The following is an 11,535-nucleotide window of genomic DNA, read 5'->3' as shown; positions in this document are numbered from 1 at the left end:
CGAAAAAACGGGCGTGTGTGTGCGTGCGTGCGTGCGTGTGTCTGTGTGTCTGTGGTGAGGTGAGGAATGCTTGCAGGAGCTGGAGTTTGGCGGGGGGTTGCGCGCTTGCTGTGCCCTGTTGTCGTCGTCGTCGTCGTCGGCGTCGTGATGGGTATACGTGCCCACGAGTCGTCATGCTGGGTTGGAGGCCAAGGAATCAGTGTTTGAGATCGGCTTTTTGGACTGTCTCGTAGATTGTAGCGTGCAGTGGCGTGGTTGTTTCTGCAGGGTTTAGTGACTTGGGAGGTTTTCCAATTGCATGGATCGATAGACATTCTTCCATCCGGATGGACGACGAACCTAGGTAGCCTTTGCCTAGTCGTTTGCTTCCTGCTTCATGCTTCCTGCGGCCCGCTTCCTATCCTCGACACCGTTGGTGGTGGTGAAGGAATATTCGAAAGCATACCTGACAACAATCCGTAAGTAGTAAGTTGGGCAGCGCGCTGATCAGGGCGTCAGTCCGTTGCAGCCATAATAACAGCGGACCCGCTTTCTGTTTCGCCTTGCCTTTGCCTTACCATGGCGTGTGGCGCGGGTTGAAGGTCACTGGTCAAGCCAGGACGGACTGAACTGATTGACTGCACTTTGGCGAACCTCGGAGAACACCACGAATTTGGCTGCAAAAACGCCTGTTTCCCCGCCAAGCAACAAAACAGTATCAATTTGGTGTCGCAGTGATGCCTGCACAAAGTATATACATAAATCTGATGGTGTTGAGTTTTTTGGAGTCGCTCAGTACGGTGTTGCCCGCCCCTCCGTATCCAAACAAGCGTGCATTCGCTTCCTCATTGTCAACACCAGCTTGTTGATTGAGACCTGAGAGATATGCCTCCACTGATACTGTATCTCACGAAGCAGTTGTTCCTGATCGTCGCACCGGACTCGGCGGATACGCTGCTTCAGCATCCTCTATACGTTCTTAATGACAGAGAAGTCAGGCGAATAAGCGTAATTTTTATAGGACTAGATGCCGTGCTTTTTCTTAAAATTAGTAACCGGGTTATTGGTAGATCTATAGCCATAAGCGCTATCTCTATCCCCTTTAAGTATAAAGAGATCTCGCCTGGGGTTGCCTTTATAGATATACTACCTGAAGCGAAGCTCTGGGAGATATATCCTTTTAAGAATATCCTGATACTGTACTATAGAGAGATTCCTAGTACCCTCCTAGTCCTAATATAAGTATAACTCGGTCTTAAAGTTCTACCTAACTATAGCCTAGAAATATAGCGTTGTCGGGTTTTTCGGGTTCTTATACTGGTTATAGTCTAGGTCGTGTATCTCGTCTGGACTACGCGTTACCTACTTCTTATTTTCTTAGCTAATAGTAAAGTGTGTTTCGTCGCTAAAATGAACGTAGAGCTAGCGCTCGTTCTAGTTAAGGTAATCTCTTGCTTAGGTTCGGCGGTTACGTGCGATAATAGGACTGAGATAGCGCTTCTAGTAAGACTTGTATCTATAATAGCCGCGGTGAGCGAGTGCCCTGCGTAGAGTACGCTCCTTAATATACTTATTATTCTATGGATTGCGAATATCTAGTGTCTGAATTACGTTGAAAAGACTTAAGGCCCGGCGCTTAAAGGAGAAAGTTATCTAGAGGATGATTGCTGTTAGCAGTTTGCTAATGAGGATGAATGGCCGGCCTGTGTGCGTAATTCTGCCTCGTCTGCGAGACGTCTTATTATTAAGAAGCCTGTAGGCGGATCTGCGAGGGACTGCGTAGTCCTTGTAGACTTATGAGAGCGACTTGCGAAGGTGTTTGGGCCGAGCTCGCTCTTGTGCGATAGCTGCACGGAAGGCGGCTTTCTGTGGCGTGGAGTACTCCTTGTCGTGCTGGTGCTGGCCCAGAGGCGAGAGAGAACGATCAGGTGTAAGATCTGCAAGTTGTTTGGCTCGAATGTCGTCCTGCATGGTTGTGCATGGGTGCTGGTTGCGATGCTGGAGAACGTGCGACAAATTGGGTGGGGTTCTCCGACGCATGGACCACACGGAGTGTGCCAGTATCAAAGTCCGCATGCCTGATCCTCGCGCGCCCAGACGCGAGTAACGAATGGGCATGGCGCGGCCTGGCGGGCTGGATTAGCGAGCGACCTGGCGACTGGCGAGCATCACCGTCCGTGACCACAAACAACGACACGACAACGACATCAAAACAAAACAAACCCACCCTATCCTCCTTCTCCCTACACACCCTCTCCCATCGCAGTCATTCCTACCCAAACCCCCCTACAACTCCACCCGCCCAACCCCAACCCGGCCGCCGCCCCCGGATTAGGATGGGAGCGTGATTGGGCGCACACACGGGCGCGCGATCGTCCCGCGGGCCCGTACGCGGTATCTGTCTGCGACGCGCCGACGCCTCAACCCGCGCACGCACCGCCTACATCCATATCCAAACTGGTCCAAGCCGGTCCAAGCCCTCCTGATCAGTGCTCAGTGCTCACCAGTGCTGAGTGCTCGCAAGCCAAGCCCGCGTGCTCGCACACGTCGGACCTTCTGCGCGCCGAGGTCCGCTTCCCAGGTAATCCGTACCTTAGCTCCGTCCGACATGCCCGGGATCCGCACGCCCTAGGTAACGACCTACCTGCGATCGACGTGCGCTAGCTGTATAGGTGCTGCTTGTGGGATGTGGTTGAGTCGTGTGTGTGGCGGTTGGTTGGGTGTGGTTGTGTGTGACGGGTTGAGGGTTGGGAGGGTAGGTAGGTAGATAGTTAGTGAGGTAGGTTGGGTGGGTTTGTTTGTTTATTTGGTTTGGTGTTTGTGTTTATCGACTGTCGTCTGCGCTCTATGCTGTACTTCGTACACACAGCGCGGGAGCCTCAACCGTGTAATCCGTACCTAGCTAGCAGCACAGAGGGACGAAGGATCAAACCTGCAGCAGCAACTCCTCCTCCTCTTCCCCCATCCAAAGCTATCATTACCGCCGGTAGGTACGTAGCACCCCATCGCTGCCGTCAGCAAATAGGCAGTACCTTTGGTAGTACGGTACCTAGGCTCCAGCGACCCGTATTCCCGCGCAGAAGGATCAGCTCAAGCGCACGGCACGCACCCACATCCACACACACACACAGCGAGATCAATGAGCACCTTCTACAAGCGCACAAGCGGCCCAACAAAGCTCAACGAAAATAACTCCTCAAGCACGTACAATATTGTAGGATCTCGGCGGCTCCTCGACACCCACCCAGGTACCTACGCAGCACGCACAGCCGCTTCAGCCTTCCAGCAGCCAGTGCAGCGCCCGCACGACTCGCCTAACCACAAAGCCGACTCATCGCGCTCCCAGCTAGGCAGCCACGTCCCGACTCTACGACCGACTGAGTGCGGCGGGCCGCAAACCAGCCCAGCCCAAGCGTTGATCCACTATACACACCTCAGGTACCTCCGCCTTGACCCTGTCTGACTAACATAGGCAATCGGTACCTAGGTACGAGATACGAGGGCTGCGTTCGCCAATCACTGCGGCTTGCGCTGCTGGCAGGCATGGCATTGTCGCTATGCTATTGTACCTGGTGGGACGGGGCGTAGGTACCACCACCGCCACCGTGTGCCTACCTACCTAGGTCGATGATTTCCGACGCCGCTGCCGCCCCCGTCGCCGCCGCCGACGACGAGGACGGCGATCATGATCATGCATGCGGATTGCTGCTGGGCGTGCGCCGGCTTGCTTGGTAAGCGATTACTTATTTATGATCTGCCGCTGATTACTCCGTACTTACCTAGACTGTGCAGCATGGACGCAGCAGCACGACCAGCACAGGGCAGTCCCGCTGAAACGAGAAGAGTGAGCGACCGGCACTAGCACCAGCAACGCATGGATACGCAAATATTTAGGTAGGTAGGTAGGGTATTAGGTACGGATTACCTAGGTAGGTCTGTCTCTTTCCACGACGACCAAGACCACGACCACGGCCAAGAGAACGCCCGCCGCCGCCACCATCAAAACCCCCCTCCCCATCCCATCCCAAAAGCAACCCCATGGAACCCGCCACTAACCCCGCCAAGCCCGCCAGAGCCGCACGGCCCGACAGACCGGCGCGGTAGGTGCGCGCGGCTGCTGCCTAGGTGCCGCAGGTGCCGCAGGAGCCTAGGGTAGTTAGGTACGGTAGCGCAGCTGCCTAAACAAACAACCACCTACCTAGGCAAGGCGCGCGACAATCAATTAATCAATCACTCAATCAAGCACGTACGCAAGCAAGCAGTGGCTTGCGCGTTCCTTGCATCACTACAATTCGATGCCGTAAGCAGGCACGCAGGCACGCAGCTCTGGCGGAGCGGTCTAGAACCCGTCCTGAACTAGATAGATATGTACCTAGGTACGTGGGATGCATGGAAGATAGAAGGCGTGGGAGGGATCGAAGGAGCCACTGCGCCTGCGTGCCTAGATATAATATGTAGGTAAGTTGTTTGTAGGCTAAATAGATACCTAGGGCTAACGCCGCGTGTATGTGTATATATGTACGGATACTTGGGGCTAGATTGGCTGGGCTGGGCTGGTCTGGGATGGGGTAGGCTGGGATGGGATGGGATGGATAAGATAAAGCAAAGCAGGACACGCACGCCAGACGCATATACATACGCAGTAGACGAATAACGCGCAGAGGCAGAGGGGAGGGGCGCGAGGGAATGGGATGGTGGAGGTGTTAAAGTGCTGGTCTGGCCTGGCTACCTACCTACCTAGATAGTGAGTGAGTGTACACCTAGCACGGGCAGCTCCAGCTACGACGGCGGATAGCCCGCGTTGCGTGCCGGTATCCGCATCCGCAATCGGCACGCGCCGGCCGGGCGCACGGGAAGGGAACCTGGAGGCGGCTCGTCCGCGGCAGCGGCACGAGGTCGAGGAAGAAGAAGTGGAAGAAGAACAAGAACAATAACAATAACAATAACAATAACAGCAACTGACAGACAACCACCCACCTCACCCCGTCACGAGGCACCGACCAGCACCGACTAGCACCGACCAGCAACCACTCAGGTCAAGCGCAGCGTCCAGACGGGAAAGCGAGCGCACTACACACACACACACACACACACACAAAGCCGGGCAGCCAACCAACCAACCAACCGGCGGTCCGGCCCTAAGCCCCCCCCCCTCAGCTCCGACGGGCACCACGGCCCACGGCCCACGGGCGACGCCACTCGCTCTCGGGCGCCCCAAGATCCGGCTGCGGCACGCGGGCACGCGGGCACGCGGGCACTTAAGGGCCAAGGCACCTCCATGCGTGGTCTGTGAGCGGCGGGCTGTGACTCTTGACTCTTGCTTGCCTGACTCTTGCCTACACGATAGTTTTTGTGCGTGTGTGGCCTGCTCGCACTCCCGCGCCGGCAACAAGCAAGCGAGCGAGCGCGCGCGTTCTACCTAGGTGTCCGAGGGTAAGTGTGCGAGTGTGCGTGCGAGTGAGCGAGTGAATCAGTCGGGGCCGGCTGATGTGCGGGCTCCATGTGCGGCAGCGGCAGCGGCAGCGGCAGCGGGCGCGCGTGCCCGCGCGGGGACAAGGCAACCTGACTGGACCTACCGTGCCTACCTGGTTACTGGCATGGCATTCGAGGCGGGCACGCAACGCACGCACGCAACGCACGCATGCACGACAAAGTCAAGTCGGGCGGCAACAACAGCAGCAACAGCAGCGTGGACAAGGTGGGCGGAAAGACGGGCGGGTGGTGGGTGAGGTGGTGGACGAACGCCGCCAACCGCCTTGCCGCCGCCCTCGGCCACGGCCGACGCCGACTGCCTGCCTTACCTACGTACCTTGTCCCCCGCCCCCGTGGCCGGCAGCGGCGACGGCGACGGCGACGGCGGTGCCCGGCTAGCTGGCTCCATGGGGGGCGCCCGGTCACGGGTAGAGTTAGTTGAGTTGGGCAGAGCGAGCCGAGCTGAGGTGCAGCGGGCGGCAAGGCGGTGCGGCAGGCAGGCAGGCAGGTAGGTAGGTGCCTTAGGCCTTAGGTAGGTAGGGCAGCAGGCACGCAGACGGAGTCTGGGTCTGGGTCTGGGTCTTTTGGCTGGGGCAGGCAGGCGGGCAGGCTGGTTGGCTGGGACCGGGACTGGGGCTGGGGCTGGGGCTGGGGCTGGGGGCCAGACGGAAGGGCAGAGACATGCACCTCCGCACAAGGACCCGTCACCCGTCACCGACACAAGACGCAGACATGGCAGGCTGATGAGCCGGAGTCTAGCCAGGATGGCGCGAGCGGGCAAAGAGAAAGAGGAGACCGAGAGAGATGGAGCAGCAGCGCGCAGATCATCAGTCAGGGCCCGGCCGATACGCGTGCCGTTAACTCCACGGGCTGTGACAGGCGCGGCGGCGGGATGGGCCCTTGCTTCGGAAACGTCGCGCCGGCGGGAAGGCGCGGCCGCTAGCGGGGGGGTCGGGGCGAGGACGTGGCGGTTGCGGGTGTGGGCGCGCGCGGGCTGTTTCGCCGTGAGTACTGATGTGCAGGGCAGACGACGACGACGACGACGGCAATGGCAAAACACGAACAAAGTGGAGAGACTACCCCGAGAGAGAGAGAGGGGGCAGGAAGGGATGGGCATGGTCGTGGGTCGATGTGCATGGGATTTCGCAAGGCGAGATCGCGCGGGAGATGGCAATGGGCGGCGGGGTACTGGTTTGCTCGCTGATGAGGCGAGAGGCGAGGGTGTTGCTTGCTTGGAGGGGCTCGTGCGGACGCGGGTGGAGGAAGGATGTGGAGTCCCGAAGGAGGGAGGGGCCCGGGGGAGACGTTGTTCAAGCATGCAAGCAAACACGACCAACAACGTCCCCATGACGGAGGCGGCTCCGGGCGACGCAGAGCAGGCAGGCAGCCCTTCTCGATGCGATCTGGGAGCCTGCTTTTTCGTAGATATCCGAGTGTGGACCGGATCGATCTGGCAATGCACGTTGGGCTGGAAGGAGAAGAGCTAGAGAGCGCGCCGCCATGCCGCCCGCCGCTAAGGGTGATCAGAAATAGATCAATTTGGGCGGGCGGGTCTCAGGCGTCACGAGGGCAGGGGTGCGAGCCGAGGCATCTGGCCTTGTTGCGCTTTCAGGCATTGCGCTGCGCAGCTCGGGTCGTCGGGCGCGCGTGTTTCTGCAGGCGTGGAAATTGGAGGGAAGGGGGGACCACTTCCAGGTGCATGAACTGGTGGTGGAGGGAGGGATGATTGCTTTGCTTTGCTTTGCATGTTTATTTTTGTTTATCTACAGGGACGAGGGACGGGGGCCGGATTGATGACGACGATGATGAACGAGCACGCGGGTTCGCAGGTTACAGTGCAGACCGGCAGCAAGACGCAAGACGCAAGACGCAAGACGCGGGACGCGGGACGCGGGACGCGGGACGCAGGATACGCAGGACGCAGCTGTGGGCGTGTGTGGCGGTGAGAGTCAAGAGAGTATGTACTGTGAGATCCTCAGCCAGGTCGAGCCGCATGCAGATCGGGAAGATACTCGAGCGGATCTGGATCTACCAGGGCAAGACTCACGGGGAAGCGGCAGCGACAATACTTGGCGCGGCAATATGGATCTGAGGGCCCATCTGAAACCGGAGGCTACCCCAGATTGCGCAATGCCAGCCAAACCCAGCGTTCGGGGTGCGCCCGTTTCATCGCGAAGGCTCTATTCCACCGCTGCGGGCCCAACCACGAGCGCGGGTCTCCAGCTGCAACAATAAGCCTCTCCCCCGGCCAGCGCCTCGCGCTCGCCCCCAGCCCGCCCAAATGGCCCGTCATCCATGCTGTCCCACTGCCTTGCCCATCCCTGCTGCCGCCAATCTCAGCGCCGTCGTGTATAAACCCTCCTTCACGCTTCTTACCACTCGCCCGGGTTCGATTAAGCTCCGCCACATCCTCCTGAGAAGTCTACTTGTACTCAAGAGACACCCAACGTCCTTCGTTTTGCAAACACTCCCCCCTCCACCAGTCACACAGCATTGCTCCCTCTCAGAATGACCGCCGTCATGGCTCCCCAGCACACCGGATCCTGGCCACGACGGGACGAGTACAGCATGCACATGCCCGCCATCAACTTGTCCACTCTTCCCTCGCCCTATGCTTCGTCGTCGTCTTCGTCGCAGGCGTCGTCGTCGAGGGTCATGCCCTCCTCTCAGGCCCAGCAGTACCACTCCCAACCCTACGACTCTCAGGTCCCCTACTTCCAGACCTGCGGCCCGCCTTCGTCCATGTCGCACTCCTACTCGACCTCGTTTGCCTACGACCCCGTCGAGTCGACCGCCTACACCGTCCAGCCCAGCTTCAGCATGAGCTATCCGCCCGCCTCGGCCCCGGCTCCCTCGTATCTGGGCAGCTCGGTGCTGCAGTCGGGCTTGCCCACTTATCCGCACATTGGTAGGAGCCCGCCCGTCAAGACCGAGACGCACTCGCCCGTCGAGGCCTACCAGCAGTTCAGCGAGCTCCGCCTGGGCGACGACTACCGCGTCGCCAGCTCGGGCGAGTCGGACAACGGCGCCGGCACGGCCTTCCACACGGATATCGACACGCTCATGAAGGCCATCCAGGCGAAGCAGGAGAATGTACGGCGGCAGCCGCCGCCCGCCGCGAGCGTGAGTGTGTGACGGCAGCCATTGTTGAACAGACACTGACCATCTCCAAGACCGAAGTGACACCAGTCACCAAGCCGGGTGACAAGCTGAAGAAGAGGTACCGGTGCAACCACCCTGACTGCAACAAGAGCTTCTACCAGAAGACGCATCTGGACATCCACAGGCGGGCGCACACCGGCTACAAGCCCTTTGTAAGACGCTCCCTTTTCTCCGCTGCAGCCATGGCTAGAAGAAACTGACTTGGCTCGAGGTATGCAAGGAGCCTTCGTGCGGGCAGCGTTTCTCCCAGCTTGGGAACTTGAAGGTAAGAAGGCGTCTCGAAGTGGTCTGACGGCGTCAGTTGCTGAGAGCGATTAGACGCACGAGAGACGACATACCGGCGAGCGGCCGTACAACTGCGACATCTGCGGCAAGACGTTTGCACAGCGCGGCAACGTGCGAGCGCACAAGATTGTGCATCAGAACATCAAGCCGTTTGTGTGCAAACTCGAGGGTTGCGGCAAGCAGTTCACCCAGCTCGGCAACCTGAAGGTACCGGAAATCTCTGACCCACGTGTCATTCACGACAACAACACTGACCACTCTACAGTCGCACCAGAACAAATTCCATGCCCAAGTCCTGAAGCACCTCACCCGGAAATTCGCCTCGTTCCGCGAGGGCCAGGTCGTGTCGGAGCAGGACCGCGAGCTGTGGGAGTATTTTGCCTCTCTGTACAAAAACTCCAACAAAGGCATCAAGGGGCGTGGCAAGGACCGCCGCATCTCGACCATTTCCTCGTCGGCGGGGGCGTCGTCGTGCTCGCCGGCCTCGTCGTCGTCGACAACGCCCGTCCCAGCCAGCTGCACCGCGCCCTCGTCAGCCTCGCCGACCGCTCCCTCGATGCACGTCTCGACGACCACGGCCGCCGGCGCCGCGTACAACATCCCGCCCAGCCTGTCCTCGCCCTACTCGACCCTCTCGACGACGAGCTCGCACCGCTCGTACGCCAGCTCAGGCAGCGTCGTGTCGAGCAACGCGGTGGCCGCGGCGGCGGCGGCAGCACGCGACCACTACGGGCACGGGCACAGCAGCAGCAGCCGCTCGCCCTCGCTGTCCAGCGCCTCGGAGTCGGAATACCACCGGCACGTAGCTGTGGGAGGAGGAGGAGCAGCAGCAGCAGCAGCAGCAGCAGCAGCAGCACCGCCCTCATCCCAGCGCTACGGCGCCCCTGTCTACGCCGCCGGCCCCTCGTACGCCCCCCAGCACCAGCACCAGCACCCGCACCCGCACCCGCCGAGGCCCCTGTCGGCGTCGCAGCGGGCGCCGCCGCCACAGCACCAGCAGTCTTCTCAGCAGCCGCAACCGCAACAGCCGCAGCCGCACTCGCAAGCGGCCCGGCACCAGCGCCCCCATCACACCCAGTACCAACCGCAGGGCGCATCGTACGGCTCGTATGCTTACCCGGATGCGAAGCTGTACTAGGTAGCTGAGGCGCTGGTCAGGCGAGAGCGAGACACGACGACGACGACGACGACGACGACGACGCGGGGTTCACGACCGTCTGGGCAGTAGATGAGAGTGAGCATTGGCATGGCATTGGCATTGGCATTGGCATGGCATGGCACGGCACGGCATGAGCGAGCACGAGCATTAATGGGCGATGGCTTGGCTGGCTGGCTGGCTGGTGGGCTGGGCTGGGCTGGGCTGACCGTCGGTGGTGGTGCGTATGGCCTGCCACCACCCACCTAGGCTCCGGCCAGGCCTGGCTTGGCGACGCGGCGTCGGTCTGGCCATATTGCTGGCTGTTTTTTTGGGCGACATACATACATTCACACACATACACACACATACACAGTCCCTCTCTCCCTCAATCTCTCTGTCATCTCCCTCTTCCTTCCCTCTTCCTTCCCTCTTCCCTCCCTCTTCCTTCCCTCTTCCTTCTTTCCCTCTCATACTCTCTCTCTCTCTCTCTCTCTCTCTTTCTATCTCTCTCTTACTCTTACTCTCTGGGTACCACAGTTGGCTAAGCAAAGCAAAGCTCAAGAAGAAGCGCGGCATTTAGCATCGGCGCGAAAAGCAAGACCGGCACGGCGTTAAAGGGGAAGATGCAGCAGAAGGAGAAGAAGAAGAAGGAGGAGGAGGAGGAGATGGAACGCGAAAGCCTGAAGATTGAGCTGAGACTGAGACGGCCGACGATGAGGAAGAAGCGTGGCAAGGCATCTGGCGCACGCAGTCACGACACCACCAGCGGAGTCGGTCGGCAGTACCCGGGCTTGTGGATCGCTGTTCTTTTCATCTCGGCATTGCTTCCAGGGCGTGTGTCTGGGGTTTCTTTTGTCTATCTAGGCTGGGGTTTTAGGCTTGGGCTTGGGTGCTGTTTATTTTTCTTCTTTTATTTTTTTTTTATTTTTTATTTTTTATTTTTTTTCGTTTTTTCGTTGTGCGTTTTTCGTTTTGTTTTTGTGCATCTTGTTCTATACCTATACCTATACCTACGCGGCTGGTGAAGATGGTGACGGTGGCTATGCGGGGCTTGCTGGCGCTGTTGCTGCTGTCGCTGGAGCTGGAGCTGTCGTTGGAGCTAGAGTCGCGTCTCTTACATACCGTACCTCCGTACCTACTACCTACTGCTCTGCGGCGCGTTTGTATCTACCTACCTACTTATCTTCTGTCTTGGGGTTGATTATACGTCTTTGTCGCTGTTTCTGGGTCCGTTCTGCTTGTTTGACGGGCTGGCTGTATGTCTGTCTGTCTGTTGTCTGTTATTGTTTGTTGGTGCGTTGGGTGGTCTGTTTCATACCTACTACGTTTACATACATACATATATATATATATATATATATATATACGTCGATACGGTTTCTTTGAGTCTTACATACCTTACCTATCCCTCCCTCTTTCCTCTCTCCCCTTCTCCCTCTCTCTTCATATTTACTTCTTTCTTCCTCTCTATCTTTCTCCCAAAAGATCTTAACCCAGAT

General features: G+C 58.6%; 4 protein-coding genes across 4 annotated transcripts in view; 1 reads left to right on the top strand and 3 right to left on the bottom strand.

Moving 5' to 3' along the window:
* The window catches only part of K452DRAFT_14800 (uncharacterized protein), a 1,230-nt gene extending 641 nt beyond the window's left edge, over positions 1-589 (bottom strand). The window contains exon 1 of the mRNA XM_033535505.1: positions 1-589. Coding sequence (XP_033398760.1) covers positions 1-314 — 314 coding nt within the window. The 5' untranslated portion in view covers positions 315-589.
* Positions 590-5,449: 4,860 nt separating this feature from the next.
* On the bottom strand, positions 5,450-6,945 carry K452DRAFT_358074 (uncharacterized protein; the record flags this gene model as incomplete). The annotated part of the gene is made up of 3 exons (XM_033546162.1): positions 5,789-6,945; positions 5,606-5,767; positions 5,450-5,551 (listed from the first exon to the last, which is right to left on the bottom strand). Exons 1-3 carry the CDS (start codon positions 6,797-6,799, stop codon positions 5,450-5,452), a joined length of 1,275 nt encoding a protein of 424 aa, XP_033398759.1. The 5' UTR covers positions 6,800-6,945.
* Positions 6,946-7,959: 1,014 nt separating this feature from the next.
* On the top strand, positions 7,960-10,352 carry K452DRAFT_331687 (uncharacterized protein; the record flags this gene model as incomplete). The annotated part of the gene is made up of 5 exons (XM_033545129.1): positions 7,960-8,574; positions 8,607-8,765; positions 8,825-8,878; positions 8,932-9,105; positions 9,164-10,352. 5 exons carry the CDS (start codon positions 7,960-7,962, stop codon positions 10,034-10,036), a joined length of 1,875 nt encoding a protein of 624 aa, XP_033398758.1. The 3' UTR covers positions 10,037-10,352.
* K452DRAFT_14731 (uncharacterized protein) lies at positions 10,125-10,838 on the bottom strand. Its single transcript, XM_033535493.1, has one exon. It carries the CDS (start codon positions 10,610-10,612, stop codon positions 10,205-10,207), a length of 408 nt encoding a protein of 135 aa, XP_033398757.1. The 5' UTR covers positions 10,613-10,838; the 3' UTR covers positions 10,125-10,204.
* Positions 10,839-11,535: the final 697 nt, after the last annotated feature.

Source organism: Aplosporella prunicola, assembly GCF_010093885.1.
Source record: "Aplosporella prunicola CBS 121167 unplaced genomic scaffold K452scaffold_10, whole genome shotgun sequence".
Taxonomy (NCBI): domain Eukaryota; kingdom Fungi; phylum Ascomycota; class Dothideomycetes; order Botryosphaeriales; family Aplosporellaceae; genus Aplosporella; species Aplosporella prunicola.
This window is presented reverse-complemented; position numbering and strand designations above follow the sequence as displayed.